General features: G+C 49.2%; 2 protein-coding genes across 8 annotated transcripts in view; one reads left to right on the plus strand and one right to left on the minus strand.

The window, feature by feature from the left end:
• Positions 1 to 13210, plus strand: part of AUH (AU RNA binding methylglutaconyl-CoA hydratase) — a 384072-nt gene extending 370862 nt beyond the window's left edge. The window contains exon 11 of one of the 3 annotated variants that reach the window (XM_073878194.1): positions 13162 to 13210. In XM_073878194.1, the coding sequence (XP_073734295.1) occupies positions 13162 to 13195 (34 nt within the window). In that variant the 3' untranslated portion in view covers positions 13196 to 13210. Of the gene's footprint in view, positions 1 to 5297; positions 5569 to 13161 lie in introns of those variants that run through there. The other 2 variants (XM_073878190.1, XM_073878192.1) reach the window with 2 other exon arrangements.
• SYK (spleen associated tyrosine kinase) overlaps positions 164 to 27578 on the minus strand; it is a 79110-nt gene continuing 51695 nt past the window's right edge. For 2 of the 5 annotated variants that reach the window (XM_025891316.2, XM_025891315.2), the window contains exons 5-14: positions 27168 to 27249; positions 26781 to 26830; positions 25098 to 25166; positions 17154 to 17241; positions 16117 to 16294; positions 13443 to 13652; positions 12316 to 12505; positions 8149 to 8289; positions 7364 to 7476; positions 164 to 2385 (exon numbers count right to left, since the gene is read on the minus strand). In XM_025891316.2, coding sequence (XP_025747101.1) covers positions 2313 to 2385; positions 7364 to 7476; positions 8149 to 8289; positions 12316 to 12505; positions 13443 to 13652; positions 16117 to 16294; positions 17154 to 17241; positions 25098 to 25166; positions 26781 to 26830; positions 27168 to 27249 — 1194 coding nt within the window. In that variant the 3' untranslated portion in view covers positions 164 to 2312. The other 3 variants (XM_025891319.2, XM_025891321.2, XM_025891320.2) reach the window with 3 other exon arrangements.

A 27578-nucleotide genomic window follows, 5' to 3' on the forward strand; every position in this document is an offset into this window, starting at 1 on the left:
GAACAGGGGTCACGGCCCACCAGGGCCCCCCTCGGCAGGCCTTTGCACAACAGAAGCTCCCGGACCCGCTCCCAGGGATCTGCGTGCATCCGGCTTTTTAGGACTCAACTGGGCACTTAGCATTTACAAAAAAAAAAAAAAAAAAAAATTTCACATTTAATGATGCTGTTTAACACTGTTTATTTGACGGTGCAACCTACAGCATTCCAATAATATCCATGAAAATCATCACGAAGCTAATTCGAAAGTTTTATTAAAAAATCACAGAAAAAAAAAAACAAGTCCAGTGGCAAAAAGTCGTTCTTCTGAAATGGTGGCATGTGCTCTGTGGGAGGGGGGTGCCCGGAGGACCCAGCAGTCACCTCCACGTGTGGACATCCAGGCGGGGCGGCGGCCCCCGGGCTGGGGGAACTGTGAAGCCGGTGACAGCCCGCGTGGGGACACGCTCACATGGAAAACCCCAAGCAGTCCCTGTCACCACGGAATGGATTAGGGTTGTGTTATGGAAAGCTCCAGTCCCCCGGTGGGGACACAGTGTGCGTGGCACCAGCAGTGACTGGTTCCGGCCTGAGCGGTGTGTCTGTCCATGACGCTGTCTTGCTGCTCCTGAACAAGGACCAGAAGGGGAAGGCATGGGGAGGGGGGGCTCAGGCCCGGGGAGAGAGAACCGTCAGGAGGGTGGCGGGCCCGCGAGCTCCAGCCGCGGCCAGTGCCCAGTGAGGATCCTCACCTCCCAGACTGCGCACGTTCACATCACGGAGCCTTCCATGCACGGCCTCTGCCAGAGACGCGACCACTTGCTCAGAGGTCACCAGTGCTCCGTCCAACCTTGCAGGCATGACTCCAAATCCATGGACAGCCCCCCGCAGAGTTCCTGTCACTCGGCTTTTTAATTCCAGGGACTCTGATGTATGTTGCCCATGTTTTGAGTATCTGCTCAGCACGCTGGGACCCTCTCTTTAACAAAATGATTAATCCGCCAGCTAGCACGATTCCAAAAAAGCCCAGGTGGGTTCTACACGCTTCTTCCCACCAGTTCGATGAGTGAAACTCATGTTTCTTTCTGGCTGAGCAAAGGTGCTGATTGCTGCTTTTCCCTGTGCCTGGATGCCCTGCTATGAGAAGGGAAACTCTCCCGACAACAGGCCGGACGTATACTTTAAAATGTCTCAGGTACGACCGACGCTGGCCCAGGGTCTCAGCTGTCCTAAGAATGACAGCTAACTCCCTCTGACTTTCAAACTGGCATACATGGGCTGATGACTTGTATAAGCTCACACATGACTCAAGGCTTCGCTAAGACCAGAGAGCTAGCCAAGAATTCCCGGTCTCGTATCTTCAACCCAAAGTCACACTCGGGCATGCTTGCAGCAAGGCTCAGAGTCTGTGGCTTTATTATGAATTAATACAATCTTAGGAAACTCACTGTAGATGGCCTTGGCCCCCGGGTTGTCCCCACCCCCTCCCCACCGTGAACACAGAAAAAGTCGGGAGATTCTGGAGGTACCCTCTCTCTAGGGGAGGGGAGCTCGGACCTCCCTAAGGAGAGGACAGCCCGATGCACCTGCCGTCTGTCCTCGCTCAGGCCCGAGAGGACAGACGCCCTCTCCCCTCCACCACCTCCAAGCAAGCACAGTCCCGGGAGGGTGTGCGGGAGAGAGGCTCTCAGGGGGAAGGCACGCCAAGCCAGTTCATGCCCACAGCCCCATCTGTCCCATGGATCTGAGTCTTGTGTCTCAGAACGCACAGAGCAAATGCAGTATCCAGACTTTTTTCCCCCCTTTAACTGGCTACACGCTTAGAAACTGTACTGGTCCAGCTTGATTTTTTTTTTTTTTCTTTTTTAAAGCCTATAAGCCTTTTCATCGCTAGGAAAGCTTTTCGGCGGCAGGGCTAAGTCTCTGGACCTGTCGGCGCCAGGTTCTGGAGGCAGCCAAACCCCCTCCGCTCGCCTTCCCTGCTGCAGGGCAGGCGGTGCAGGTGAGCCCGGGACACCTCCCGGCTGCTGGAGATTCGGATGCCCACATGGATCCTCGTTGGAACCTGTCCTGCAAACCGCACAGGCGAGAAACACAAAGGAATCCACGGGCCCCCTCCGGTCCTGCCGTCTTTCTTCCCGGGCTCCTCGGGGAGGGTGTGCTCTGCGGAGGGCGTGCTCCGGGGCAGGCTTTGGGGACGACGGTCGTGTCCCGCACGAGGCTGGCCTCTCCCGACGGCAGAGAGAGAGGTGGACGCTCTCGAAATCCCTGCGTTGGGCGGGCTCTGCTGTGACCGCTCCCCTGCCCCCGGCAGCGGCGCAGGGCGTGGGGCCCTTAGTTCACCACGTCGTAGTAGTAGTTGCGCAGCCGCAGCTCCACGTTTTCGAAGCCGGGTCTCTTCTCCACCCTGGAACGGGAAGACCCGCGTTATTGTGGGTCTGTCTGTCCGCGCACGTGCTGTGATCCAGCCCCTGCGACAGGTGCCTGTGGCCCCGCCCCCCGGAAGCCCCTGCACCCGGCGCCCAGGAGCCCCCGCAGCGCCCCACCGGCCTGCGGCAGGCTCCCCACGGACTCGTGTCCACCTTTAACGTGGAGACGTTTCGCCCTCGGAGTCGGGATCTTTGAGCCCCAGGTCGGACACTCTGCCCTTGTGATCCAGCAAAAACAGAATGTGCCTAAAAGTATTAGTGGGTCGATGGGCCCCAGACCCACTTCAAGTTGGACTCGGAATCCTGTGAAAAAGAGATGGACACAATTTAAAGTACCTTCTTCCCCACCCCGGTCGGATAGCTCTGGATATTCTGAAAAAATGCTGTTGATACGGGTTCGCATTAAACTCAAAACTTGTCATAGACTTGTCTGCTTCCTCCCACAGGACAGCATCAGCTGGAAGGAAGTATTTCTTAAAACTGTGAGAACGTGCCCCCGCATGGAAATAATTTTGCTTACATTGTGGGATTTGGGGCTATGCTGCCCGAGGGTGAAGTTGCCCAGTAAGTGAAACAGAACTTGAGGTCGCACTGGGGGAAGCGTCCACATTCAGACTGGAATTTCAAGAGGTTCCATGCGGGTCTGGTGGGGCAGCCAGGCAGCAGGCTCACAGGGGCCCAGAATCACTCACCACCGCAAGGAGTGCGGCTTCCACGGAACCCAAATGGGTTTTGTCACATGCCATCAAAATAAATGGTTTCACCTATAGCTTTCAAGAGTAAGGAAAAACCATAATGGACTGCTGGAATTTACAGCCGTCTGCGGTCATGGCTGGGGACACAGGCCACCTCAGGCATTGCTGTGGGGACCACGCCTCTGGCCACCAAGCTGTCCTCCAGGAGGGCTGGGGGCCAAGCCCGGGTGCAGGAGTGTAGGTGGAGGCTGTGTCTACCCAGATGGACAGCCTCCCTCCTTCTACAGTCAGACAACACACCTCATCATCTTTGCAAAACCGAACGTTCCCCTCCAGCTCTGGGGACCCAAATGCACGGAGCTCCTGAGTCTCCATCCACCCAGCAGCCAGGCACCAAGCAAACTAACCGACATAGGGATACAGACCGGCGCTCGGCAAGGACACCTGGTCCAGCCTCCCAGGGGATCTCTCCTCGACACTTGAGCATGATGCCATGACGCTGAGCTTCAGCCAGTGTGGCCAAGCGTCCTACACGTGTGAGCTTCCTGTCTGTCCCCACCTGCCCGCATCGGCCTCCTGGGGCCTCGGGGGGCTTTCTCCGCTCGGGCCCTCGGGCCAGCAGCCCCCCTTTCCTCACTGCCCGCACCCCTGCCCCTCGCCCCTCATCCTGCGGTCCTCAGGTGGGACGCCACTCCCCGATGGAGGCCAATGTGAACCTCTAACCAAAGATAGCCGTGCGTGATCACGGGCTTATGGGGGGCTAATCTGTGGCACGTTTGCCTCCCAACACCCAGTTCTCTAGCACAACCAGCCCAGGATGGTGACCTCCTCCAGGTAAGTGTCCACCGGTACATACGTGGAGGGGGTCAATAGAGTGTGTCAGTGATAGGTCTTGAGGTGTGTATGTATGTGTCTACCTACCTACCTACTTACCTATCCATCATCTGTCTATAGCCATCTATCACGTATTAATTGATTCATCCACCTAGTTGACTGTTTAGAATGGATAAAACAAGAACAACAAAAAAATGCCTCAAAAAGCTTGGAGAATACACAGGGCTCCTCTGTATTCACTTCATGGAATCCACCAGGTTCTGGAAGCTCCATGTGCTTCTGGGCCCCAGGCCGGTGCTATATCTCCTTGCATGAGAAAGCACCTGCACACGGGAGGTACTCTGAGACCCCACTCACACGTACAACACCCTCCTGGGCCATGGCCTGGGCCCTGAAATGCCATCGGACTCACTACCTTTTGAGAGCACACAGATTCCTTAGCTCGTCTATCGCCTGTTCACCCCTCCCCTCGCCTGTAGGCTCTCGCAGGGCAGGGTCTGGGCCTTCCCCGAGGCTGGCTGACCCCCACCCCGGGTGATGGGATGGTGGCTTGCACACAGCACCTCCAGTGGTGAGTGCGGGCTACGTGAGCTCTGGGGCGCTCAGCGGATGGGGTGCCCGGGGACGGGGCGCTCAGAGGGAACGGACTTGGCACTGAGCGGAGCAGGGAGCCAGGGGCGGGCCTCCAGATGGTCCAGGTAGAGTCACCCCATTGCTCGGGTTTACTGATCTTTAAGCAGCACTTTGAGCTCCCCCTAGATCATTCCCGACCTCAGAGATCCCCAACGTCCTGGGCTTTTCTCCATTAAGCAGGAGCCCATTTTTCAGGGTGAAGAGACCCAACTTCTCCCGATTAGCAAGGGTTTTTCCCACTGGCATCCCTAATTACAGGCCATACACCGACTCTGTAAAACACAACCGAAGACCCCAGCCCTGCTGCTCCCCATTTTCCTCGGGGCCCATCTTCCCTTCCTGGCCCTGACTTGCCCCCCTGCCCTCAGTGTGACCTCTGCAGGTGCTGCTCGGAATGCCTTGTTCCCCTCTGCAAAGCCAGGGGGCCAGGGGCGATGTCCGCCTGCCCAGGGTTCCGGCCCCCACCCTGGAAAGTCCCCAGAATGTTGCTCCGGGACACACCGTGGGACCGCAGGGGAGGCTGGGTGAACGCAGCGGCTGCCGGCGGTCCTGGCCAGGCGTCGCCCTGAGGGCCCTGGGCAGGGACCTGGCTGCCAGACCATCTCCTGGTGTCTGAGGGCTCCTTGGTGGCCGTGCCCAAGAAAAGGGTGCTTTGCCATTCAAGGGCACATCATCTCACTACTTACATTGAGACCGAGTCTCCAAACCCCCCCTCTGCCCTTTGTCAGGTCACTACCAGAAGAACCTGAACGTTCAGAAATACAGCTTTGCTGGAAAATGAACCCAAGACTGATAAGGACTCATTTCTCATCTCGGGCATGGACTGCCATCACTGCTTTTACCTGGCTGATACTTAAACCCTGTGGCTGGTTCTCCGTTGGCGACATGGAACTCGCCAGAGTGCATGCTTGGGTTGGAAGCCGGGGCAAAGACGTCCCTGCCTGTAGGCCTCACTGTGATGTAACCGCAACCTCCCGGTGAGCACACACACCCCAGGTCTGGTGAGTACCCAGGAGACCTGTGTCCCCTGTGTGTCCTCCCTGTGGGGACCATGTGGCCAAGAACGGTGCAAGGAGCCATCCGGGTCCCGCGCGGACAGGTGGGCAGAGCGCCCGCTCCGGATGCACTGAGTCACGGGAAGAGCGCGCCCGGTGCTGAGCGGCTTGGGCGGGCTCACGGCCCCTGAGCCGGGCGGGGGCTGTGGCAGAAGGTGGCGCCCTGGCCGCCCCACCCCGCGGGGCCCACCCCTCACACCCGCCCCGCCCTGAGGCCCCTCCCGCCCCCCCTACCCTCCTCATTGGCAAACACAAAGGACAGCAGATAGAAATAAACCTGTCAGTCTTAGCATTAAATGCCAAAACACTAATTTTAACGACCTCCCTGAGAGTTGATTTTAATTTCAGGTTTTAAAATGTGTTTCAGAATGATTTCAAGAGTATTCCCGGGGGAAGCGAAACCTTCCACAGGAGAAGGATCCTTCTTCTACAAGTTTACTTACTTCTAGTAAGTGCCCTCCCCCAGGGCTGCGCCTGACCCCTGGCCTTGCCCTGCTGCTGGAGGTCACCCGCCCCAGGGTCCTTGGGAAGGAGAGGTTGCTTAGGCCAGAGGCTGGGACCCAAGTGCACAGAGGGAAGGCATTGTGAGCTCATTTCCAACCTGGAGGTCAGCCCCCAAAGAATCCTCACAGCCTGCAGGGTCTCCAAAGCCATGCAGGGTGCACGGTGCCTGCTGGGTGCTAGAACAAGCCTGCGCTGTCCCCAGCGGCGCCACCGGACCCCCGCCAAAGGCCTTTTCCCTGGACCGTGTCCACAGCGTCAGCCGGGGAAACCTCTGCTTTCTCCCCTGGGGCCTGACCCTGGGTCCCTTCTAGATAATGATGGCATTCTTTACTTCCACTCCCAGCTGTGGTGGACGATCGTCCTCAGGGAGTTACAGAATCCCCGGCGGCATCTGAAAGCACTTGGAATATTCCTCACCTTCCAGATGCTCCTGCTCCATCAGCCCGAGTCTCTGACAGCAGCCTGACCCTAAGTATTGAAGCCACGGAAGGGCAAGAACACGGCTCCTCTAGATCACACACCCACAGCACCTCGGAGCTCCGAGGGCGCACAGGCACGTGCCGGGGTCAGAGACACGGAGACCAGGCTCGGGGGCTCCCCACGGCCCACGCACGGGGCCACCGATCCGGGCAAGGTCAAAGGCCACGTCCCTGACTGTCAGCTGTGGTGCATGTCTCTGGCCCGCCGAGCTGCCCTGAACACCACCAGCCTACAACATCACATGCGCTCCCCCAGGCAGGACATATGACGGCACGCGGCAGATGCTGAGGGCCACTGTCCGAGGTCTGAGTCACTTCCGGGGAAGTGCTCCCCTGGCCGATCCCCCAGCGACCTGGATGACACCCACGGTCTTGCCTGGAAGGGCGGTCAGGAAATCAGGCAAGTATGATACTCATTCCCCTGCTGAGTACCTCCGCCAGCCCCTGCTGCCAGAAGTGGGACACGGCACCAGCCCGGACTCCTACCAACACCTTTCTACGCTGACCACCCTCACCCCCAGCTGGTACCATCTACACTTAAATTTGGAGACCCTGGATTAGAGTTCATTGTCTAAACTTATTCTTTAGACCGAAGAATATGAGCGCCTGGTCTGGGAAGCAAGCCACCCCACCGCTCTTTGTTTAGAAGGGAGCACGGCCCTGGTTCACGGAAACACAGAGGCGCTGCTACTTTCCAGGGCCTTCCCACCTGCCCCCGGGCCTTTGCATAAACTGCAGGGCATCCCGGGTACTCACTCATACGTCCAGCACAGCTTCATCAGCTCGTACATCTCCCTTGGACACCCGGTGGGGCACCCCATCCTCTCTCCTTTCTCCAGCATAGCCGAAACTTCACTGCCTTTCATGCCCTAAAATGCAAAACATACCCAAGCTTGTTTAAGGCAGCGTTCAGCAAAACAAAACAAAACACAACAGATAAGTCTTACTCCCACCCCAAAGAGGCAAAAGTACACGCTGCACAATTTCACTTATAAAAAGTACACAAACAGGAGCCCCTAACCCATGATCTAGAAGTCAGACGGGGTTGCCCTTGGGGAACGACTTGTGCGTGCAGGGGGCACAGTGGGCCTTCTGTTCATCATCTGGGGGCTGGTTTCACGGGCACACCCGTTTGTGAAAATTCATCAAGCTGTATTCTAGCACAGGGGCCCTTTTTGGTATGCATATTTTGATTTAAAAAAATCTAAAATATTTAACTGAACTGCCAGTTAATAAATATATATATATACACACACATATATTTCCACTCTAATTATAATGTCAACGTGGGTCTCTTTTATGCATATTTATAAGTGTAATGCACAATGAAACTAAGTAAACTGTGCAGTTAATATCACATATTTTTTTCAGTTTAGAATAAATGGAGGTCATATCCACTGCTCACTGTCAAAAGACAGTGAAAGACTCAGACAGGGAGCCCAGATTTTAGGAGTTTATGATTTTTGACGTCCTGTGACAATCATCCGGGGCTTGTCTGTTGGGCTGGCTACGTAGCTAGAACCGAAATAGCAGGGGCTCACCCGATAGGGCTTCTGCCCGTAGGAGAACGCCTCCCACATCAACACCCCAAAGCTCCAGACGTCGCTCTTGCTGGAGAACTTGTAGTAGTTGATGCACTCTGGAGCGTACCACTTCACCGGCCACTTCCCGTGGGTCTGGGCCTGAAAGCAAAGCAGACAGAGACCCTCGGTGACAACTGGGTTGTGGACGCCTGGGTTCACAGCAGCAAACGGTGCGGGGTCCCCACGTGTCCCCCGCCGGAGGACTGGATAAACAGCAGGTCCATATCCACGCGATGGAGTATCACCGGGCCTCCAGTGGGAAGGGACTTCTGACGCACATAACAGCATGGATGGAGCCTGAAGACATCAGGCTCGGTGCAGTCAGCCGGCCAAGTCCCTGCAGTACTAATATTGCATGAAAGCACTCACCCAAGGCCCCTAGAGGGTCCAGGTCACAGGGACAATTGCCAGGGAATGGGGGGCTTGAGCAGGACAGGGGGAGTCGCTGTCTAATGAGGACAGGGTTTCAGAGAATTCTGGAGAGTGGCTGTAAGCACAGGGGACGTTCTTAACATGACTGATGTGCACACTTAAAAATGGTTCAGATGGTAAAATTTATGTCAACAGATAAAATTGATGTGTGTTAACCAAAATAAAAAAAAAAGGAATAAAATGACTCATGAAATAAAAAAATTAAAAAAAAATGACTCATGAAATGCCCTGTGCGTGTGTGCATGTACGTATTTGGTCCGAATCTTAAAAATAGATATTTAAATCTTAAAAAAATTAAAATTTTAAGATTTCATTATATTTTTTAAGATTCAGGCTGTATTTCTTGTGCCTTTTTATCTTTTTCTCTTGCCTCTTCCTTTGGCTACTCACAGCTTCATGGAGCTTGTGCCAACACAAGAGCCCAGCCTGAATTTTAGCTTCATGGTTGTGCTCCAAGAAATACTGGGCTATTCCCAAGAATAGTTAACTATTACTGGGTACTTGTCTATGGTTTTCAGCCAACGTTATTTTGTCACAGACTGCTAGTATGGCTTTAAAAATGTTTTAAACTTTTCTCTTTTTTAAGATTTTATTTTTAAGTGATCTCTACACCCAACGTGAGGTTTGAACTCACAACCCTGAGATCAAGCGTCCCACGCTCCACCGATGGAGATAGCCAAGTGCTCCAAAAATGTTTTCAACTTTTTAATTTAAAAAAGCAAGGGGAGGGCGCCTGGGTGGCTCAGTTGGTTAAAAAAGCAAGGGGTAGTAAAGAGATCAAAATTGTGCCCAGCAGAAACCCTTTCCTCTGGGGCTTAGAGTTCGGTGCGTAAGTCAGTCCTGCTGCCTCCTGGGGAGGTCACGCTAACAAGCACGCTTGGGGGGAGGGAGGGAGGTGGGCTGCCCCACGGTGGGTCAGCAGGGCCCCAGCCCAGGACATCGCTCTGAGACCATAGGCACCATGGGTGTCTCTAAATGACACTCTGATTACCCTTTTGTCTCAATCATGTAACACATTATTTTTAGATTCTGGTTTCCAAAGTTGTGAACAATATAGTCATATGTGTTATTTCAATTTTAGCTTAAATTTTGAGGTGATATAAAGATGACCCTTTGATGAGTCCTAAATATGTCAAAAAGTGAAGTCTCTCTCCACCAACTTCAAATCTTCAGCCATAGAGATGGGCGCGTTTGATCATTTTTCCTGAATCTTTCCAGAAAAAAATCTATATCCAAGTACAGGTAGGTAACATATACCTTTGGGAGGTAGAAAAGTTAGGGACATATGTTTTGCACTTTACTTTTTGATTCTTCTCCTTAACCACGTGTTGTGGACATTACTGCTATAAATATTGGGGTGCATGTGCCCCTTTGAATCACTATGGTTGCATCCTTTGGATAATACCTAGTAGTATAATTTGCTGGGTCATAGGGTAGCTCTATTTTTAACTGTTTGAGGAACCTCCATACTGTAGGAGTGGTATGAGTGGAATCCTTCCCTTGTTCCTGATCTTAGAGGAAGAGCTTTCAATCTTTCTCCATTGAGTCTGATGTGAGCAGTGGGCTTGTCATATATGCCTTTATTGTGTTGAGGCGTGTTCCTTCTATACCCACTTTGTTGAAAGTATTCATCATTAAAGGATACTGGAATCTGTCAAATGCTTTTCCTGCATCTATTGAGATGACCATATGATTTTTATCTTTCATTCTATTAATGCAGTGTACCACATTTATTGTTTTGCAGATGTTGAACCATCCTTGCATCCCAGGATAAATCCCACTTGATTGTGGTGTATGATTCTTTTAATGTGTTGCTGAAGTCAGTTTGCCAGTATTTTATTGTGAATTTTTGCATGTATGTTCAGCAGGGATTTTGGCCTATAGTTTTCTTTTGTGGTACTGTCCTTATCTGGCCTTGGGATCAGGGTAATGCTGGCTTTGGAAAATGAGTTTGAGCATGTTTCCTCTTCTTCCATTTTTTGGAAGAGTCTGAGAAGGACTGGCATTAAGTCTCTTTTAAATGCTTGGCAGAATTCACCTGTGAATTCTGTTAAGATCCATTTGGCCTAAAGTATAGTTCAAGTCCAGTGTTTCCTTATTGATTTTCTGTCTGAATGACCTATCCATAGATAAAAGTGGGGTACTGAAAATCCTTACTACTAATGTATAGTTGTCTATTTCTCCCTTCAGATATGTTAGTATTTGTTTATTCAGGTTATATTCAGAAAGTTCCCCAACATCGGGTGTATATATATTTAGAACTGTTATAACTTCTTAATGAATTGATGCCATCATTATTATATGACGACGTTCTTTGTTTCTTGTTACAGATTTTGACTTCAAGTCTATTTTGTTTGCTATAAATATAGCTACTCCTGCTATTTTTTGTTTCCATTTTCATGGATGGGCTCAGGCAGATAAAATGGCGCTGTTCTCCCATCTCTTTCTGTGTAGCTATTCAGTCTAGATTTTCCTCTCTAATTATCACGATGAAGCGTGTGTCCCAAAGTGCCTCCGGACGGAACACCTGCTCTTCTCTGGCGTGTGCTTGGAGCTGTCCCTCTAGCGGTGTCTGTAAAGGGCTCACTCAGTGCTTTTCTAATGGTGGCTCATCTCTGAAGGGGCTCTGCTCTGGAGCCAGCTTCTCTCTGGAGGATGGAGTACTGCTGGACAGCTCTGCTCTTGCTGCTCATCCTTTTTTTTTTTTTTTTTAAAAAGATTTATTTATTTATTTGAGAGAGAGAATGAGAGAGAGAGAGAGAGCACATGAGAGGGGGGAGGGTCAGAGGGAGAAGCAGACTCCCCGCTGAACAGGGAGCCCGATGTGGAACTCGATCCCGAGACTCCAGGATCATGACCCGAGCCGAAGGCAGTCGCTCAACCAAAAGAGCCACTCGGGCATCTTGCTGCTCATCCTTATGCCAGTCCCTAGCTGACCAAGACCCACTGTCCCCATCTGCCACACGCACGGTGGCCGTCCCAGAGAGAAGTGAGTGGGTGGGCGAGTGGGGGACCCCGCACTCCAGGGTGTGGAGCCCAGGGCAATCCCACGGCCCCCATCCTGCCATCCTCAAGTGAGAGCTTCAGGGTGGGCCGTCTATTTCTGAGAATGCTGGACTCTCCCAGGGACCTGGAGAGTTGGAAATCTGTTCTTGGCCCCCTCTTTCACTATCTGAGTTCCATTCCCATTACATTTTCTAGTTGATTAACCTAGACTCAACATACACACTGTGACCGAGTTCATATGAGGCTTTCTTATGTTTTTCCCTTCCTTTCGTTGCTATCAGTTCATTTTGGGGGTTGAGGGGGGGCTCTGAGAAATCCTGTAAGGATCAACCTGTTCAACACATTTTTCCAAAGTAATTTAAGGAAGGAATTCTATTCTTGTGTGTGTGTGTGTGTGTGTGTGTGTGTGTGTGTTTTAATGAATTATCAATTAATACCTTGATTCCTTTTTGTTCCCAGGAATATAGTTTGGAAGATACTATTCAGAGTAAACTCAAGTTGTGATATATTAGAGTATTTTCATTTTATAAAACAACATAATCAAAGCTTAACAAGAACATTTTTTACATAGGCAAATTCAATAGGTAAATTGCTTCTTGAAACCCTATCATAATCAAATAAAGAACACAAACACTTGCATTTCAGATTCTCACCACCTGCTTTGCATACTGGAGAAATTTTTCATACCTTATAGTAGTTTTCGTCAGCACGAAGTGCTTTGGAAAGTCCGAAATCACTAATCTTGGCATAATGTTGAGTGACCAGCAATACATTTCTTGCAGCCAGATCTCTGTGCACAAAATTGCACTCCTCCAGATATTTCATTCCCATAGAAACCTGATGAACCAGCTCTATGATGTTCTTATCCTTAACGTGCCTGAAAGTTATAGATGTGTCTTTAGTGATGGTGGACAGCAGTCCATCTGGGACCAAGCAACCATGCTCTTCATGCATGCGGAGGGATCCTCTCATTTCCTATTTTTCTTAAGAGTAATAAGTGGTGACAAACAACCTTGTTAGCTTACAGCTGCTCAGAACTGAGCACCGTTATCCTGGTATTCAACTGGTACAATTTTCAAGGTGTGCTTTGAATTGCATGAATTGAATTGAACTGCAGTATAATTGGGGTGGACAGACCTGACTCATGGACAGCCAGGCTTTGGTTGGAATCCTTGTTCCAATGTTGGACAGGTAACAAAACCACCTCTGAGTCTCAGTTTCTTACCTGTGAAGTGGGGCTTACCTCCTCCTTCCTACGCTGATTAGAGACACAATCTAAGTAGAGTACACACGTAATGTATCAAATGGGACCAAGTGATCAGTGGCTATTATTAAGACTTATCCCATGTGACTTACTCCATCTCAACAATGGCCGTAAATGAGCCATGAATCCCCCACCAATGCTTGTAATCCATTAACAGCAACAGTTATTTTCAGAATTACTCGTGGGAACGTAGAGGTCAGCCAGACACATAAGACATCAATCACTGTTACTCCCTTTTAAAATGTTTATTTTAATATTTCTCTCCCTAGGTATGGCATGTTCTGCCTAGTGAGGAGAGACTGATTGCCAGGATATTCTGAGGCCGAGCAATATAGAGAGAGCAAAGGAGAATGAAGACCAAATTGTTGGATTGGAGTTTTTCTGAGCACAATAAGAGCTAAAAGAGCTTTTGATCCAAAGACTACAACTCTCTTCCCTCTTCCCTCAAGGTCCCTGAGTGTGGGCCAACATAGCAATCGGGCTATGACATACACCGGGCAGGCGGGCCCTGCCCCACCACAGCATCAGCTCCTGGGGGACCGAAACATACCTGTTCTGCTGTAAATATTTATTGAGTGGACCCAGTTCTGCCATTTCCATAACCAGCATCCAGGACTCGGCTTCACATATCCCGATCATGCGCACGATGTAAGGGTTATCGAGCTGCTGCATGACGTTCGCTTCTGCTAATAACTCATCTTTAAGAGCCGGGTCATTAGCCTCGTTCTTCAGAATCTTCACAGCCACTGTCTTCACAACTCTACATAAGAAATCATAATACATAAGAAACTTTTCAAAGTGGCTAAGTTCTAAGTTCCCTAATTCTAGGGAATTACCTTCCATAAAACATAATTGCTATGCTAGAAATGGTGTTATGGAGGTAGTTACAACCTTGTTCTCTCATTTTATAGACAAACAGTAACCCTGTATTAGTTACAGATAATGACGAGGTGCTGAAAAATATCCAACCAAGCAGAGCCTAAATATTACGGGATATGTAAATAATTTTCAAATAAACCTCACAAATTGCAACATGCATGGATTCCTGCAATATCTTCAGATTTGCCATCTCAGATTATCTGTCATGTGTGTGACTATAACATTCCTTTGATATATGTTAAAAGTGAACCTCCGGGTGCAGAATTAAAAAGCATACATTGTTAAAGCTCATAGTTTACAAAACACTTTTTAAAATGAGCATTGACAATTTTAAGCAAGCTTCAACAACTTTGCAAAAAATTGTTTTTCACTTTCTTATAAAAACATCTCACAGGTCATGTGGGACCTCCTGAAAATATTCTGATATAGTGGGACTTACATAAATGAATGGAAGTTAACTCTGTATGATTTGAAAAAAGTGCATTTCTCTTCCTGCATGTGTGCAGGAAGAACATCTCCTTTGTTGAACTCCGAAATGGGAGAGTAAAAACAGAACTGTCCAAAAAGATGGTAAAATAAGAGAACAATGGGGTAAGTCTAACATACATTCACAAAAACCCAGACCACTTCAGTGTAGAGTTTAACAAGTGTTTCCACACTGAACGCAAGCTGTAGCTCCTACACAAGCACCCCCAGGTGCCTCCCTCCCCCTCCTACAATCATGGAGCTACTTCTCTATGCTCTCTCTAGTCAGTGCATCATGTTACCTTTCCACATTTCTGACTACCATCCACCTGAAACTGGCTCTGTGTATGGCGTGAGGTAGGGGTCAAAATGAACAAGAGAAACCTCTCGATCCTTCCCAGTAGTAAAGGAAGAAAAAACACCCACAATCTCTTGCAGAAAAGAGAAGAGGAAGGAAACCTTCCAATTCACTTTGAGGCCAGCATTATACCTTGATGCCAAAACCGGAAAAAGAAACTTCCAAGAAAATCATTTACTGATCTCTCTCATGAACCTAAATGCAAATATTCTAACAGAAATATTAGTAAATTCAATTCAGTGATTTATGAAAAAAATGAATATCTAATTCAAGAACAAAGATGGGTTTATTCCAGGAAGGCGAGGTGGCTTTAACATCTGAAAATCAGTGTCCTTCACCACATAAACACAACAAAGGAGAAAAACCATAAGGTCATCTCAGCAGAAAAAACCAGTACTCAATAAGCTGTAATACACATCCATGATTAAAAACATCTCCTCTCCTCTCCCCAAACCCTCTAGTTGAAATTACATATCCATAGTTATTGTCTGTGTTAAAATATGTATTTAATTAAGCAAGGAATTTAAGTGTCACGAACTAGTTGAGGAAATTTACACCTTAATACAGAGTAATTTATATTCATTCCACAAATGACTGTGATATGCATGCACAGATTTTTGAACGAGCCTATCAATTACATGCACCCAGAAAAACAGGATTTGAAAGCAAGAGTTTCCGTGAATGCTTTGCCTACGTTCTTGACACTTGGGTAATGTAAATTTACCTACTCAAGATAAAACATCTATAAAATGTCATAATTCAAAATACTATCAAACAACTAAACCCAACTATATTCGTATCAGTAACGTATTAATTCAAACATACACACTCAGAGATAGGGTCTGTTTCAAAGCACTCTACAGTCTGGCACATTTACTGAACATTCCATGCAGGACACCTTCTAAAGAGCAAATGAGGTGCAGAGATTTCAGTGACACAGCAATTCTAACTATTGTATGGTATGTGTTGTGATCTGAAATTATAGGAAAAAGCAGATAAACAATTACACTAATGATGTCCATAATCAGGAATTTTCTGGGTAAGAGAAATGTGACATGATTTAAAAAATAAAACAAAATACCTGAAAATGCTGTGTTTCTGTCACTGAGTAATTGCATTTTAATTAAAAAATACATGTGTGTATGTGTGTGCATTAAAAGACCCAAATAATATATAGACACTACTGTTAGTTAAGAGTAGGGCTATCTGGGTGGTACAAACAGGATGTTCTCATTTTATTACGTTTTGCTTGTTTCTACTTTCGAATGCTCTGAAAGGCACGCTTCCTACGTGCAAACTAATATACGTACTTGGTGTATACAAAGCTAGTATACACAATGAATGCTTACATTGTAGCTGTACCAGAAACGGACAACCATACACCGTTAACAAAGAAGGATTCAGCCCTGCTGGGTTAGAGTTCGTGTTTGGGACTAAATGCACAGGAAGCGTGGAGTGTGGCGGTTTCTAGAACGTCAGCTCACGGGAGAACGCGCCGTGCAGCGGTGTGGCCACGACTTACTTTTTCATCTGGTAGTAGCCCTTCTTCACGGTCCCGAAGTTGCCAGAGCCCAGCTCATTGTCCTCCAGGGTCAGCAGCTTGCGGTCTAGGTAGACCTCCTTGGGCCTGATCTCCTCCGGGTCAGCGTAGGGGCTTTCGTACACTTCGGTGTCCATGGGCATGGCTTCTCTCTGGGCATCTGCAAGGCGGTCAAGAGACACCCGACCCGGGTGCTGGGTCCCTGCTGAAAATCCCCATATCTCCCGCTCCTGCCTCCTATCGGCACACCTCGCCTTTCCAGACCTTGATCACCTCTGACAGTTGCGATGCTGGTGAGCACTCAGGGCACAGTCTCTCCTGGTTTGTTAGGGGGCGGCAGCAAAAAGCCCCTCACCCCCATGGGACTCGACCCCGTTCTTGCACGGACGTGCACAGAAAAAGGGTCTTTCGTGCCAGAAGCCTCCCTAATGGATGGCTTTACACTGTCTGAAAACTCTGACCCTCCTTCTATCGAGGGGTGAAGTCTATGTCACTATCCGCCCCCAGTGGCTTTTGTCACTGTGTCAACCAATGGACTATACTGGAAATGACGTTGGCGAGTCAGGTGAGGTTATAAATGACCAGGCACCCTCCCTTCCCTGTTGGCTGGAAGACTGGTTCTTGAGCTTCAGACACCAGGTGCCTGGGTCCTGTCCATGCTGGGAGAAAGTATAAGCCAGCCCTCGAGGGGACACCGAGGGAGGGGCCCCATCAGCGTGAAGACTGAGATAAGGCCAGCCCTGTGCCCCGACCTCCCCACGGCCTCCCCACGGCCCAGCCTGGCCCAGGCCCCTGACCTGCAGGACGCAACTGAATGACTGCTGCACTAAGCTACTACATTCGGGGGCCGTTTTTGTAGCAATAAACAGACCGAGTGCACCAATACAAGTAGAACCTGGAGTCACGCCGAGAACCCAAGGAGGTCCGGCCGAGGCCCCGCTGCCGACAGCAAGTCTGGCCGAGGGCTACGGGCACTGCTGTGCCGCGAACGGCCGGGGATGTGACCGCGCATGGCTCACCTCTGTCCGTGGGCCAGGGCCCCCGGTCTGGCTCGTAAGGATTGAAGGTCACGGAGTTCTCAGGCCGGCTCCCTGTGGATGTGGAGGACTGAAACACAGAGGACAGCAGGTTACTTTCCTCCACGGCCGCACCGTGGAGCTGATCTGCACAATGACTTTTGTTTTCAAATAATCACATTACGACTTATGCGGAGAAGACAAAGGAAAGCGTCAGGGAGAGAGACAGAAACAAACACCATGGCTTACGTCATTCTTCGGGTCACTGCTTGGACCCCGTGGGGGCTACATGGAGCTCTGTCTCAAGGGGCTGCACGGTCTCAGAGGGGACCCAGTCAGAGGCCCTTCCAAACCCCATTTCTGCCTACACACGGCCCCCTGGGATTCATTTTCCTCCATCAATCCTTTCTGTTCAATTTAATGTCATATAAAGTTATGTAAGAAGAAACACAGTATCCACCAGCCACTTCCCCTACTCCCTGACTCCACAGGGTCTATGCAGTCCTGGTTTCTGCCTGAACTTGACCTTCCACGGAGATGTAGCTACGGGATAGGATGCCGGAGGGCAGCAACCTTCCTGGTGCTAGATCTGATTTACATTAATTTGCATGATGAATTAACGGGGTGGGGGAAGGATCTCCTCCTTACATCCCTATAACCTTCCCCTTTTGAAAATCTCTATCTTGAGTCTTCCTGGCCCGCCTTTGCCCCCTCCTTTTAACACAAGGGTATTGCTAGTACATTTGGTTTGTGGGGGAAAAAAAAAATCACTATTCAAATCTTTTTGTTTGTTTGTTTTTTGGTGTAGTTGACTAGGAGGGTCATCTAGCCGTTTACCTTAGCAGGGCCCAAACACTGGCCACGAAGACATGAGATACTGCCAGGGTTTGGAGAAATGTAAAGACACAGAGACATCAAGCTTCACTGTGCACGGTGACGTATCTCGCAGCACACACGGGGTCCTCCTCTGCCTGCCTGACGTCCCAGGCCCGGGAGCCAGAAGGACAATAGTGGAGTCACAAGGCACCACGGCCACAACCTGTCTCCAAAACCTGGACCTCCTTCTTCACGGCATCTGCCAAGCACCACCAAGCTGCTGCCCACAGCACAAAGGCCCAAGGGACCAGGCTACGGGACGCCGGCTCTCCCGTGTCAGCGGAGGGTGCTCGCTCCACGTTCTCCGCCTCTCTCGGCGTTCCCATCGCGTTCCTACCACACTCCACAGGAGGGGCTGGGACGTATCACGAGTAAAAACAGCGTAAGGCCCCTCACTGCGTCTGAACGTTGCCTTGTCCGCCGCCACTGGAGCTCCAAAAAAAAAAAAAAAATGTACCAAACACACACCAACGAGTGAATGAATGAATGAATGAATGGGAACAGTGTCTTAAAACTGGGAGATGGGAAGTGTAAGTCAGTGTGGTTTAGAAATGAAATACCCTAACGGAGGGAAATAGGCGTGGATAATCCCAAATGACGATCCACCACCTCTTTTAAAAACTGGCCTGTGATTACAGGGCGGTTGGATGTCCTGGGAGTCCACTTCTCATTTAGAAGATAATTGCCCTGTCTCGATAGAACTATCCTCGGAGAGACTGGGAATCCCCAAGGCCTCCCATCAACCCTCTGCTCAGCTGCAATCAAACTCCAAGGTGGAAATAGTATTCAATTAAAAAAAAAAAAGCCTCTTTTAGGTTCATATATACAATCATTTCAACATCTCTGATTTTCCCTGTAGGCAGGAAACTCTGAGATCCAAAGACACGACTGACTTCAAGACGCCAGGACCGCCTGTCACAGACAAGGAGAGACACCAGGACCCCTGCTCCTGGCCCTGAAACCTGCCCTCTGCCCACCGAGGACCGGCTATCCCGGGGCCACTACTGCTCCGGCCTGAGCGAATGCTCTCCCGAGCCCCAGGCCTTCACAGATCAAGCCAGAATGCAATGACCTGCCATCGGAAGCCTGTGGGGAAGACTTCTAAAGCAGAGGTGGGAGTGTACAAATGAGTGACAAGAGTGAGTGAGCGCTGGTGGTGCTGGACACACTGAGCCTAAAGCCCTGGAAAGAGCAGAGCAGACTCTGACGGGCAGTGTGGTGCTCACCCCCCGTCGGCCTTGGCGACGCATTAGGAAACGGGCTGGGGTCTCCCTCTGAAGGTCACACAGACCCCATGCCCTTAAGAGCCTTCCCAGCCTAGCCGGGGCCCCGCGAGTCCCTCAGTAACCACATCCGCTCCCTACCCAGGCCCCTGGGTTACCCCACTGGGAGAGAAGCTGGCACAACACTCGGGAGAATGTTCTTCGGGAGAAATGGGAGATTTTCTGGTGCGTCAGTTAACAGGGTGGTGGTGATGTCATGATGAAGGTAAAGGTACAAAACACAATTCCATCTTTCCTAAAGTGTTTGGTGGATGTGCCACTGAGTAGAACGACACCAAACACCCTCTGGGATCGAATGCTCAGCTGGAAAGAATTCGAAGACTTTGTAAAGAATGATGCTAAATTATAAATGTACTGATTAGCGTTAAAATTTAATGAAAAACACATCACTGGCCTATTCTGTCACCTGTCATTATTCTTTCTGCTTTATATTTGATGATTTATTCTACCCCAATCAATACCATCACCTTTTCCGCACAGAGCATAAGGTGTCAATGGAATGCGAGCAGGTGCATTTTTTCCTCCCATTTTTGCGGCTTTTCAAACCTGTGGGCCACCACTAGATGGCACTAGCGACCTTCGCGCTCTCCCTCCCAAAGAACAAGGGGTGATTGTTAAGTTTTGTAAATTGAGGTAAAAACAGGTCACTCCACAGTAATTAAAGATAAGACCAAATTAGGTCTTAAATTATGATCCCTGATCTCTTACTGGCCAGCCTTAACTGCAAACTGAAATGTGTTCGACAGCTCTCCGTTGGGTGCTTATTAAGTGGGGATGCAGAAGTGAACGAGGTACACATGTACTGTTCTCCTGGTGATCTGGGAGCATCATGCTGTGTCCTAACATCCATTTCTAGACCTTTGCTTTTAGGCTTTTGGACAGACCTTTCCCAATCAGGCAGAGCAGCAGTAAAGAGGACCACATAGGTGTCACAGCCGCAGTGACAGAGAGAGCCTGCAGGCTTCAGAACGCGGGCTGCCATTTTGGGCACGGCTCCGGTCTGCAAGAGCGGCTGTGGTCCCAAGGGGGAACAAGACCCCACAGCCCAGGGCAGACCCTCCCCGGCCAGGGCACGGAATGAGACCACGTCTGCTTCCGGTCCATGCAAACCAACAGCTGACGTCCAACATCAATCGTCCTGACCTAAGGAGCAGAGGGCGGCAGCGTGGCCCCTGACAATGACACGGCAACACGTTTTCTCCAGGGTCTGTCCCCGTGCCTCGCCGTTACTGCCTGACGGTGTGACTTCACAACTCTTCTCCTTCTTTTGCTCTTCCAGCTCAACTCTAGCCAACTGCGTATTTACATACAAGCCTTCAAATAATCCAATCATCAGTGCAGGTGTTGGAATACAGCAGGAGAAATGGGTCTGAATTTGAAATTCTGGAACACATTTCGACCACGGAGCTACAGGTGAATGCTGTGTCGCGTTTTAGGGAGCATGCCTCTGAAACAGGAGGTGGACGCTCCTATGAAGACGCTCTTACTCACATGAAGCAAAGGTTTCTGTACTTAAAGGAGCAAGACAGATGCTCCCGTTCTAGAAGTGGGAGGGACTTCATTTAAGGATGTGGGGAGGGGAGAGGGTGAATCCCACAGACACCTGTTAGTTAATTTCATTTATATTTTTAAGGACTAACATCGAAGGAAAACTTTAAAATAGACCCGCTCCTTAAGTTTTTATTATGGAGGGCAGGGAAGAGGGTGGATCATTATTTACATTGGTTACTTGACTTCACCTGTATTTTTAAGGACGAAAGTATTCCCAGTTTCTAAGGAAAAAATTTAAAATAGACCTGTCCTTAAGTTTTTATTAGGAAATCTCTAATATCTAATTAACAGTCCTCTTCAAGTCAAAACATAACTTTTCGGTGACTACCCACACGCTAGAATTAATTCAAGTTCTGACATGTCCTCTTTGGGCCTGAATTATTAAAAACAACTACGTATACTGATCAAATTAACAAACTCAAGAAAGTCATTTGCACCTTATCTAAACAGAGGAGATATCTGACATAATCCCTGTAAGTGCTTTCTCATGACTGTTTAATTAATAGAAAATTCCTCCTCTATTTGCAAAGATATAAACACCAGCTCTCCTAAAATATTTCTGATGAGCAATTAAAATACATTTAATCCATAACTTAAATCACACAATCCTTCTTTATTAATTTTTTTGGCATCTAGGAAAATTCAATGAATATTTCAAAGTTGTTATAAATTTAAATAGGCAACAGCCTTTTTTTTCCAGAAAAGTATTTTCACAGTATCAATCAGATTCACTACTTTCTAATATTCAATTCTCTTTTTAAAAATTGATTAAATTCGAGAGGTAAGAATTTACAAAGGCACAAGGGGGTTTACGGTAGAGTGTAAGTCTCCTTGACACCCCTATTTCGTGCTCTCGCGGTCACTACCGTTACCACTGTGTTTCAGTATTTCTTCCAGAATATTTGACATTCTATCAGCACATATCAGTTGTTTGTAATTAACACTGGAATTTGGAAATAATTCTAGATCTCAGCTGCCTCTCACGGTATGAATTTTAATTGTAACTAGTTTATTTCCCAATGACAGACTTTTAGTTTGTTTCCAGACCTTGTCAGTTACACAGTGCTGGAATAAACACTTTTCATGGACACATGGTTACACACAAATGCAAGAATAATACATACCTAGAAACGAAATTGCAGTTGAGAAGTTTACTTTGGATGGATGCTGTGAACTTGCCTTCTTCCGAGGCTGCATCATCTCACACTTCTCCAGCAAAGCGTGGGAGGACTTACTCACCACACCCTTGCTGCACATCCTGTTGCTTTTTACTTGGGTCCACTTCACAGGTGGACATAACAGCGCACCTAGTTTTCACTTGCATCTCTCTTATTATGGAATGGAGCAGCTCTTCCTATTTTTATGTTTTCCTACGTTTCTCCTATTTGTATCTGCTTTACTACAAACTACCTAATGACATCCTCTGCCATTTGCCTGTTAGTTAAAACTTTTACAGACTTAATAGAATTTCTTTATATATTAAAGATCTTAACCTTGCATGTGTAGCATCAGGACCAATAGTTATTCCCAGTTTGTTATTTCCTTTGATGATAGTTCTTTATTTTTAGGTAGTCTTACTGATATTTTAGGTAGTTTTACTGATATATTGATAGTGTAAGAAAGAGACATGCTCTCCTTTAATACAAAGATCTATTGCATCTTTTCTGTGTATTTCCTTAGTTACTGCAAGTGACGTGAGCCTGCTTCAGCCTGCCTGGGACAGCGACGGGGTGGTAGTGAGTCTTGTCTCCTCGCTAGGCTGGGTTACTGTTTCCTGGCTTTTTGATGTGTCCACGTGGTTAGTCTGAGCTCTAGTCCTCCATGATCGAATCAAATTGTCATTTTGCTACTGCCATGGAGGGATTCTGCAGATATAACTAAAATCCCTAATTAGCTGATTTAAATTAGGGAGATTACGCTGGGTGGGCCTGGCTTAATCAGTTGAGAGTCCTCTGGGGAGAGCTGCAGCTTTCCTGAGAGAGAAACAGAGAAAGGTGGAGGGCGTATTGACCCCTGGCTGTGGACGACAACTTCAACCATGCCCGAGGGGTTCCACCCTGCTCCTGATCTACCCTTCCTGACGGTCTGCCCTACAGGTATGGGATTTGCTTAGTCAGCCCCTATCATTCTGTAAGGCAAGTCCTTGTGATAAACCCGTATATGTGTGTGGGGGTGCATGCATGTTAAGATGTGTGTGTATATAAATGTGTATGTGTGGCATATATGTACCTAGATACGTGATTGTGTGTATCTGTTTTACACACAAATCTCTAAGTGGTCATGCTCCCGTGAAGGGTCCCTGAATGCTGCACTCAGAGCCACAGAGCTAAGACACGCATGGCATGTGGTCCGTGCACAGTGTGACCGCCCATCTCTGGGACCGCACCTGGATAGGGGGCTGTGTGTCGGCACATCATAAAGGGAATAATGAATAGACAAGTGGTGGCAACCGGTGGTGTGACCCACGTCCACAGGGCTACTTCCACAGCTGCCACGCAGGCCCTGAACATGGAGGGGCCACGGAAGCCAGTGAAGTAAGGGGTTCCAGGCACTGTGGAGGCCACGTGTCCTGCCCTGAGCTGTTCTACGAAGCACTGTCGATGCAACATTCGATTAAACACTCTTGCATCTTGTGTTTGACCGCCAGACCGTGGTACCGAAGTCACTAATTTGAACTAAATTTATAATTACAGCCTCGAAAAGATGATTCTTGATTAAAATGCACCCTGAATCAGAAGGCTACTTCCTGCCTGTTAGATGCCATCCGGGCGGCCACGCGGAGCCCTCTCCCAAGAGAAGGGGCGCAAGCCGACAGGGGTCCTGGGCCACATGGGCCGGAAGGGGGCAGCCGGAGGGTTTTACCTTGGAGCATGGCAGATGTTTACCTCTTCTGGTCTACAGCCTCAATCACCTACTGGGCCTGGTGGCTTCAAGCAAACACCAAGGGTGGGACAAAGGGGCACCGGACACAGAGAATGCGTCACCTTGACAACCTGGTCCCCGATTCCTAACACGCCCACCCTGGCGCGGGCGGCCCTGACTGCAGTTCCCCCAAAGCACTGCCACATTCTAGCTGAGGTTCCACGAGCTGGTCCACACTGCCTGGCCACGTGACATTCAGACAGACAGCCGCTCCGTTCGTCAGACAACTTGCCCCTCGACCATCACATTCAACTCTCTTCTCTGATCTATCAACAACAAGACTGGGAGCACCCACAGTATGACTGCCCACCTGGAAAATTCTTCCTAAATAAAATCTTGGGGATCTTATGCTTTTTCTTTCTGTTGTTCCTAGCAAGTACTTTCGGCAACTTGCTTCATCAGTTGATGCCAAACTGTATGATTGAAATGTTGGAAAAAAATACTAATTGGTAAGAAAATGGAAAGAATTATTAACAAAAGAATCCACTTTCTACCACCAATGGAGAAAGTACAAAGGAAAAAATAGTAACCCATACATATTATATATATACATATATATACGTGTATACATATATACATATATACACGTATATATATACAGGTATACATACATATATATATATATATATATATATATATATATATGGAGATGATTCATTATAAATCATTAAAAAAACTTCGCTTTTTCCCTCACAATTCAATCACACAGCCAAATACAGAAACGAATCCCAGGTCAACCTGAACTGCCTCGTAAAGAAACAGGGCGCTTCTAATCCTCCAATTCCATGCTTGTCTTTTTACTTGTTATAGTCAAGTTCCGTGTTGGAAATCTACAGCCTCGATGCAGGTGTCATGGCCCTTGGCATCCACGCAATAAACAGCCTGAGACGCTCCCTGTGCAGCCCCCACAAAACCCTGGCACCCTTTCCAACAGCACGTACTTTATATAATCGACCCCCTGGCTCTGCAACTTGTGATTTTGACAACAGATCACTTGGCTTGCTCGGAGAAGGTTCTCCGACACGAGGCTCCCACCTCCCGCGCCGACCCTGGGACGTTCAAGCGCACACTGAGCAGGGAGAGTACGCTGGCGGGGGCGGACCGGGTGGCAGGGACCAGGACCCACACGGAAAGCGCGGCGAGCACTGGGCACAGGCTGCCCACCTGGGGCCACACACGGCAGGCGCGAGAGCACAGCGGCTGGACGGGGCGGGGAGCGCGCACGGAGGGCAGCCGGGGCCGGAGCGCGGGCACCGCGTGCGGGTCAGTCCTACCACATAGGCAGGGGGACAGCAAGCGGGGGACGCATTAGCACCTTTCTGTGGCCCGGCTTTGGGAAGGAGTATGATTTGATTCTGGAGATTATTCCACCCGCTGACCACATCTAGAAACCATAACGGCAAAGAAGGAAGAGTCAGTATCTCAGAAAGCAAACACATGACATGCTATTTCATTTTGTGATATCACTTTGTGATTAACTGCCAACCCCCTCCACACTCTGCTGCAGAGATTTGCTGCCGGCCACACTTGGTCATTAGGGATGCTTCAGGATAAGCCTGCCACCTGAGCAGAAGGATCTGGAAAAATACTTTGGTTAATATTTTCCATGGAAAGCTATAGAATTAGGGCTGTCACATTAAGTAGCCCCCGTCTCATACAGGTTACTAAATCACAAACACGACAAATCATTCTAAAGAAACTAGAAGTAAGTGTGACTGTGCCCAATTTTGTTACTTCTCTGGGGGGCTGGTTCCATGGTTTGTGGAAATTCACTGATTTGGACACGTAGGGCATGTGTGTTTTTTTCTGTATGCACTGAGATAGTCAATAAAAAGATTTTCCAAAATATCTAACTTCTTGAAGCGACTGGGTGATACACGGCTGCATCTAGGGCTTCATATTCTTGTAACAGTTCTTAGCCCTCAGCCCTCACCCATGTGGGAGGGAGATCAATCTGTCTCATGGAGCATCTACCGTGACGTATGGTAGATGGAGCATGGAGCATCTGGATGTGCCAGGCCCAGGAGCCACATGAAGGGTAAAATAAAATGACGATTCCATACAGGGGCTCTATTTTAGACGTTGATGCAGAAGTTCACTGGTATTTTAGCAAATTCCAATTCTGCCCCCCCCCCGCCCCCGCATCTGGTGACAGGTGCTGCCCCCGGAGAGGTTCCCTGCTTCAATGTGGGTGCGGCTTGTGAGCGGTCAACCATCCTTATTGTGGGCAGAATGGACCTTCCGATTTCTGCTGATTCTGTTCTTTAAGGGTTAATAGGCAAATAGGGAGACGTGGAGCACACAGCTCATGATAGGGGGATTTTTATACTTTACAGATGGCATTAAAAAAATTTTGACACCAAAGGTCCACATCGAGGTCCCCAAAAAAGAGCAGGACCCAACTCCTCCTCTGAGTATAAATCTGTGTGTCGGCTTGGGGTGGGGGGGAGGGGGGCGTGTGTTGGGCAAACCCCCACGGAGACAGGGGGGCAGGTCACATTCTCACCTCCCATTGAGGCGGAGAGAGAGGTGCGTTCTGGCCTTCTCTAGGGCTTCTCTCATCTGCTGCTGCTGGGCATCCCACCCCCAACCAAGCCTCCTCCGCTAAGCTACCGTCAAACCCACTCTCCAGAAAGGTCAATGCCTCTGTTAATGATGATCTAACCAAAAGAGCCAGGCGGACATGCTCAGTGGGACATCACGCACAGCCGACTCACTCCAGGGGCCATGTGCACGGTCTCCTGGATCCTGCACATCATTTCCCAAAGCCACCAGGAGGCGTATTTCTGATTTAACACCGGGTGTCCCTGTCTAACCTATGAAGAAATGAACTCAGCTGGCCTGGAACTGAAAGTAGGCTGATTCTAGCTGACGCTCCCCGGCCCCAGGTCATCAAGGGCGGCAGGAACAACAATCATGGCTATGCTGTGCGCTAACCCATGGTTTCCTGGCTCTAGGATGCAGCTGCTCCACCGCCCGCCCAGCCCTCGTAACTTACCGCAGGATGGCCCCCTGGGAGGGGCGCGCGGGCTCCAAAGTTGATGTTTCCTGGGTGGAAAGAGCATGGACCGTCATGGCTAAATCCCCGACACCCAGCAGCCCCCTCCCCGGGTGCAGATCACTCAGCTGGACCGTTAGCCTGCCAGAGAAGCAGTTTCTCCTTCTCCTCCACTCAGCGTCCTCACCCGGGCAATTAGAACTAACCCGCTTTCTCCAGTTAAAGCTACCAGCTACAGTGTGATTAACTGGAATGACCCGACATCATCTTTCATCAACCAGTAAAAACAAGCCCTCATCCCACCCGGATCTGGGACAGGCCGACTGTGAAGCCAGGCTGATTACTGTCACGATCCCAGAGACAGAGGCTCCAAGGTCAGGAACTCACCTGTCTGCCCGCCAATCTTCTGGCATGGAACTGTAAGAACTCTTAATAGCCCATCTGGTTTGTAAGAGTAATGCTCCACTAGCTGAAAGGGAAGAAGGAAAGAGCCATAAACATCGGAGGCAGGAAATAGGGAAATCCTGGAGCAGCCCACTCCCCCTGCACACCTTAAACGTGACTCGAGGACACCCCTGCACAACAAAACGTGGTTCCTCGGGAGGTCATTCTGGTCCCTCCTCATGCCTCTCCCACCCCACACTCACATCCTGGACAGGAGTCCACTCACCAGCTCCCCTCTGGACTTTGCCCCACCCTCCCTACACCCCTCCATCCACCCACCCCTCCATCCACCCACCCCTCCATCCACCCACCCCTCCATCCACCCACCCCTCCATCCACCCACCCCTCCATCCA

This window comes from Callorhinus ursinus, unplaced genomic scaffold (genome assembly GCF_003265705.2).
Source record: "Callorhinus ursinus isolate GAN/ISIS: 27379988/994484 unplaced genomic scaffold, GSC_fseal_2.0 scaffold28, whole genome shotgun sequence".
In the NCBI taxonomy this organism is placed as follows: Eukaryota; Metazoa; Chordata; class Mammalia; order Carnivora; family Otariidae; genus Callorhinus; species Callorhinus ursinus.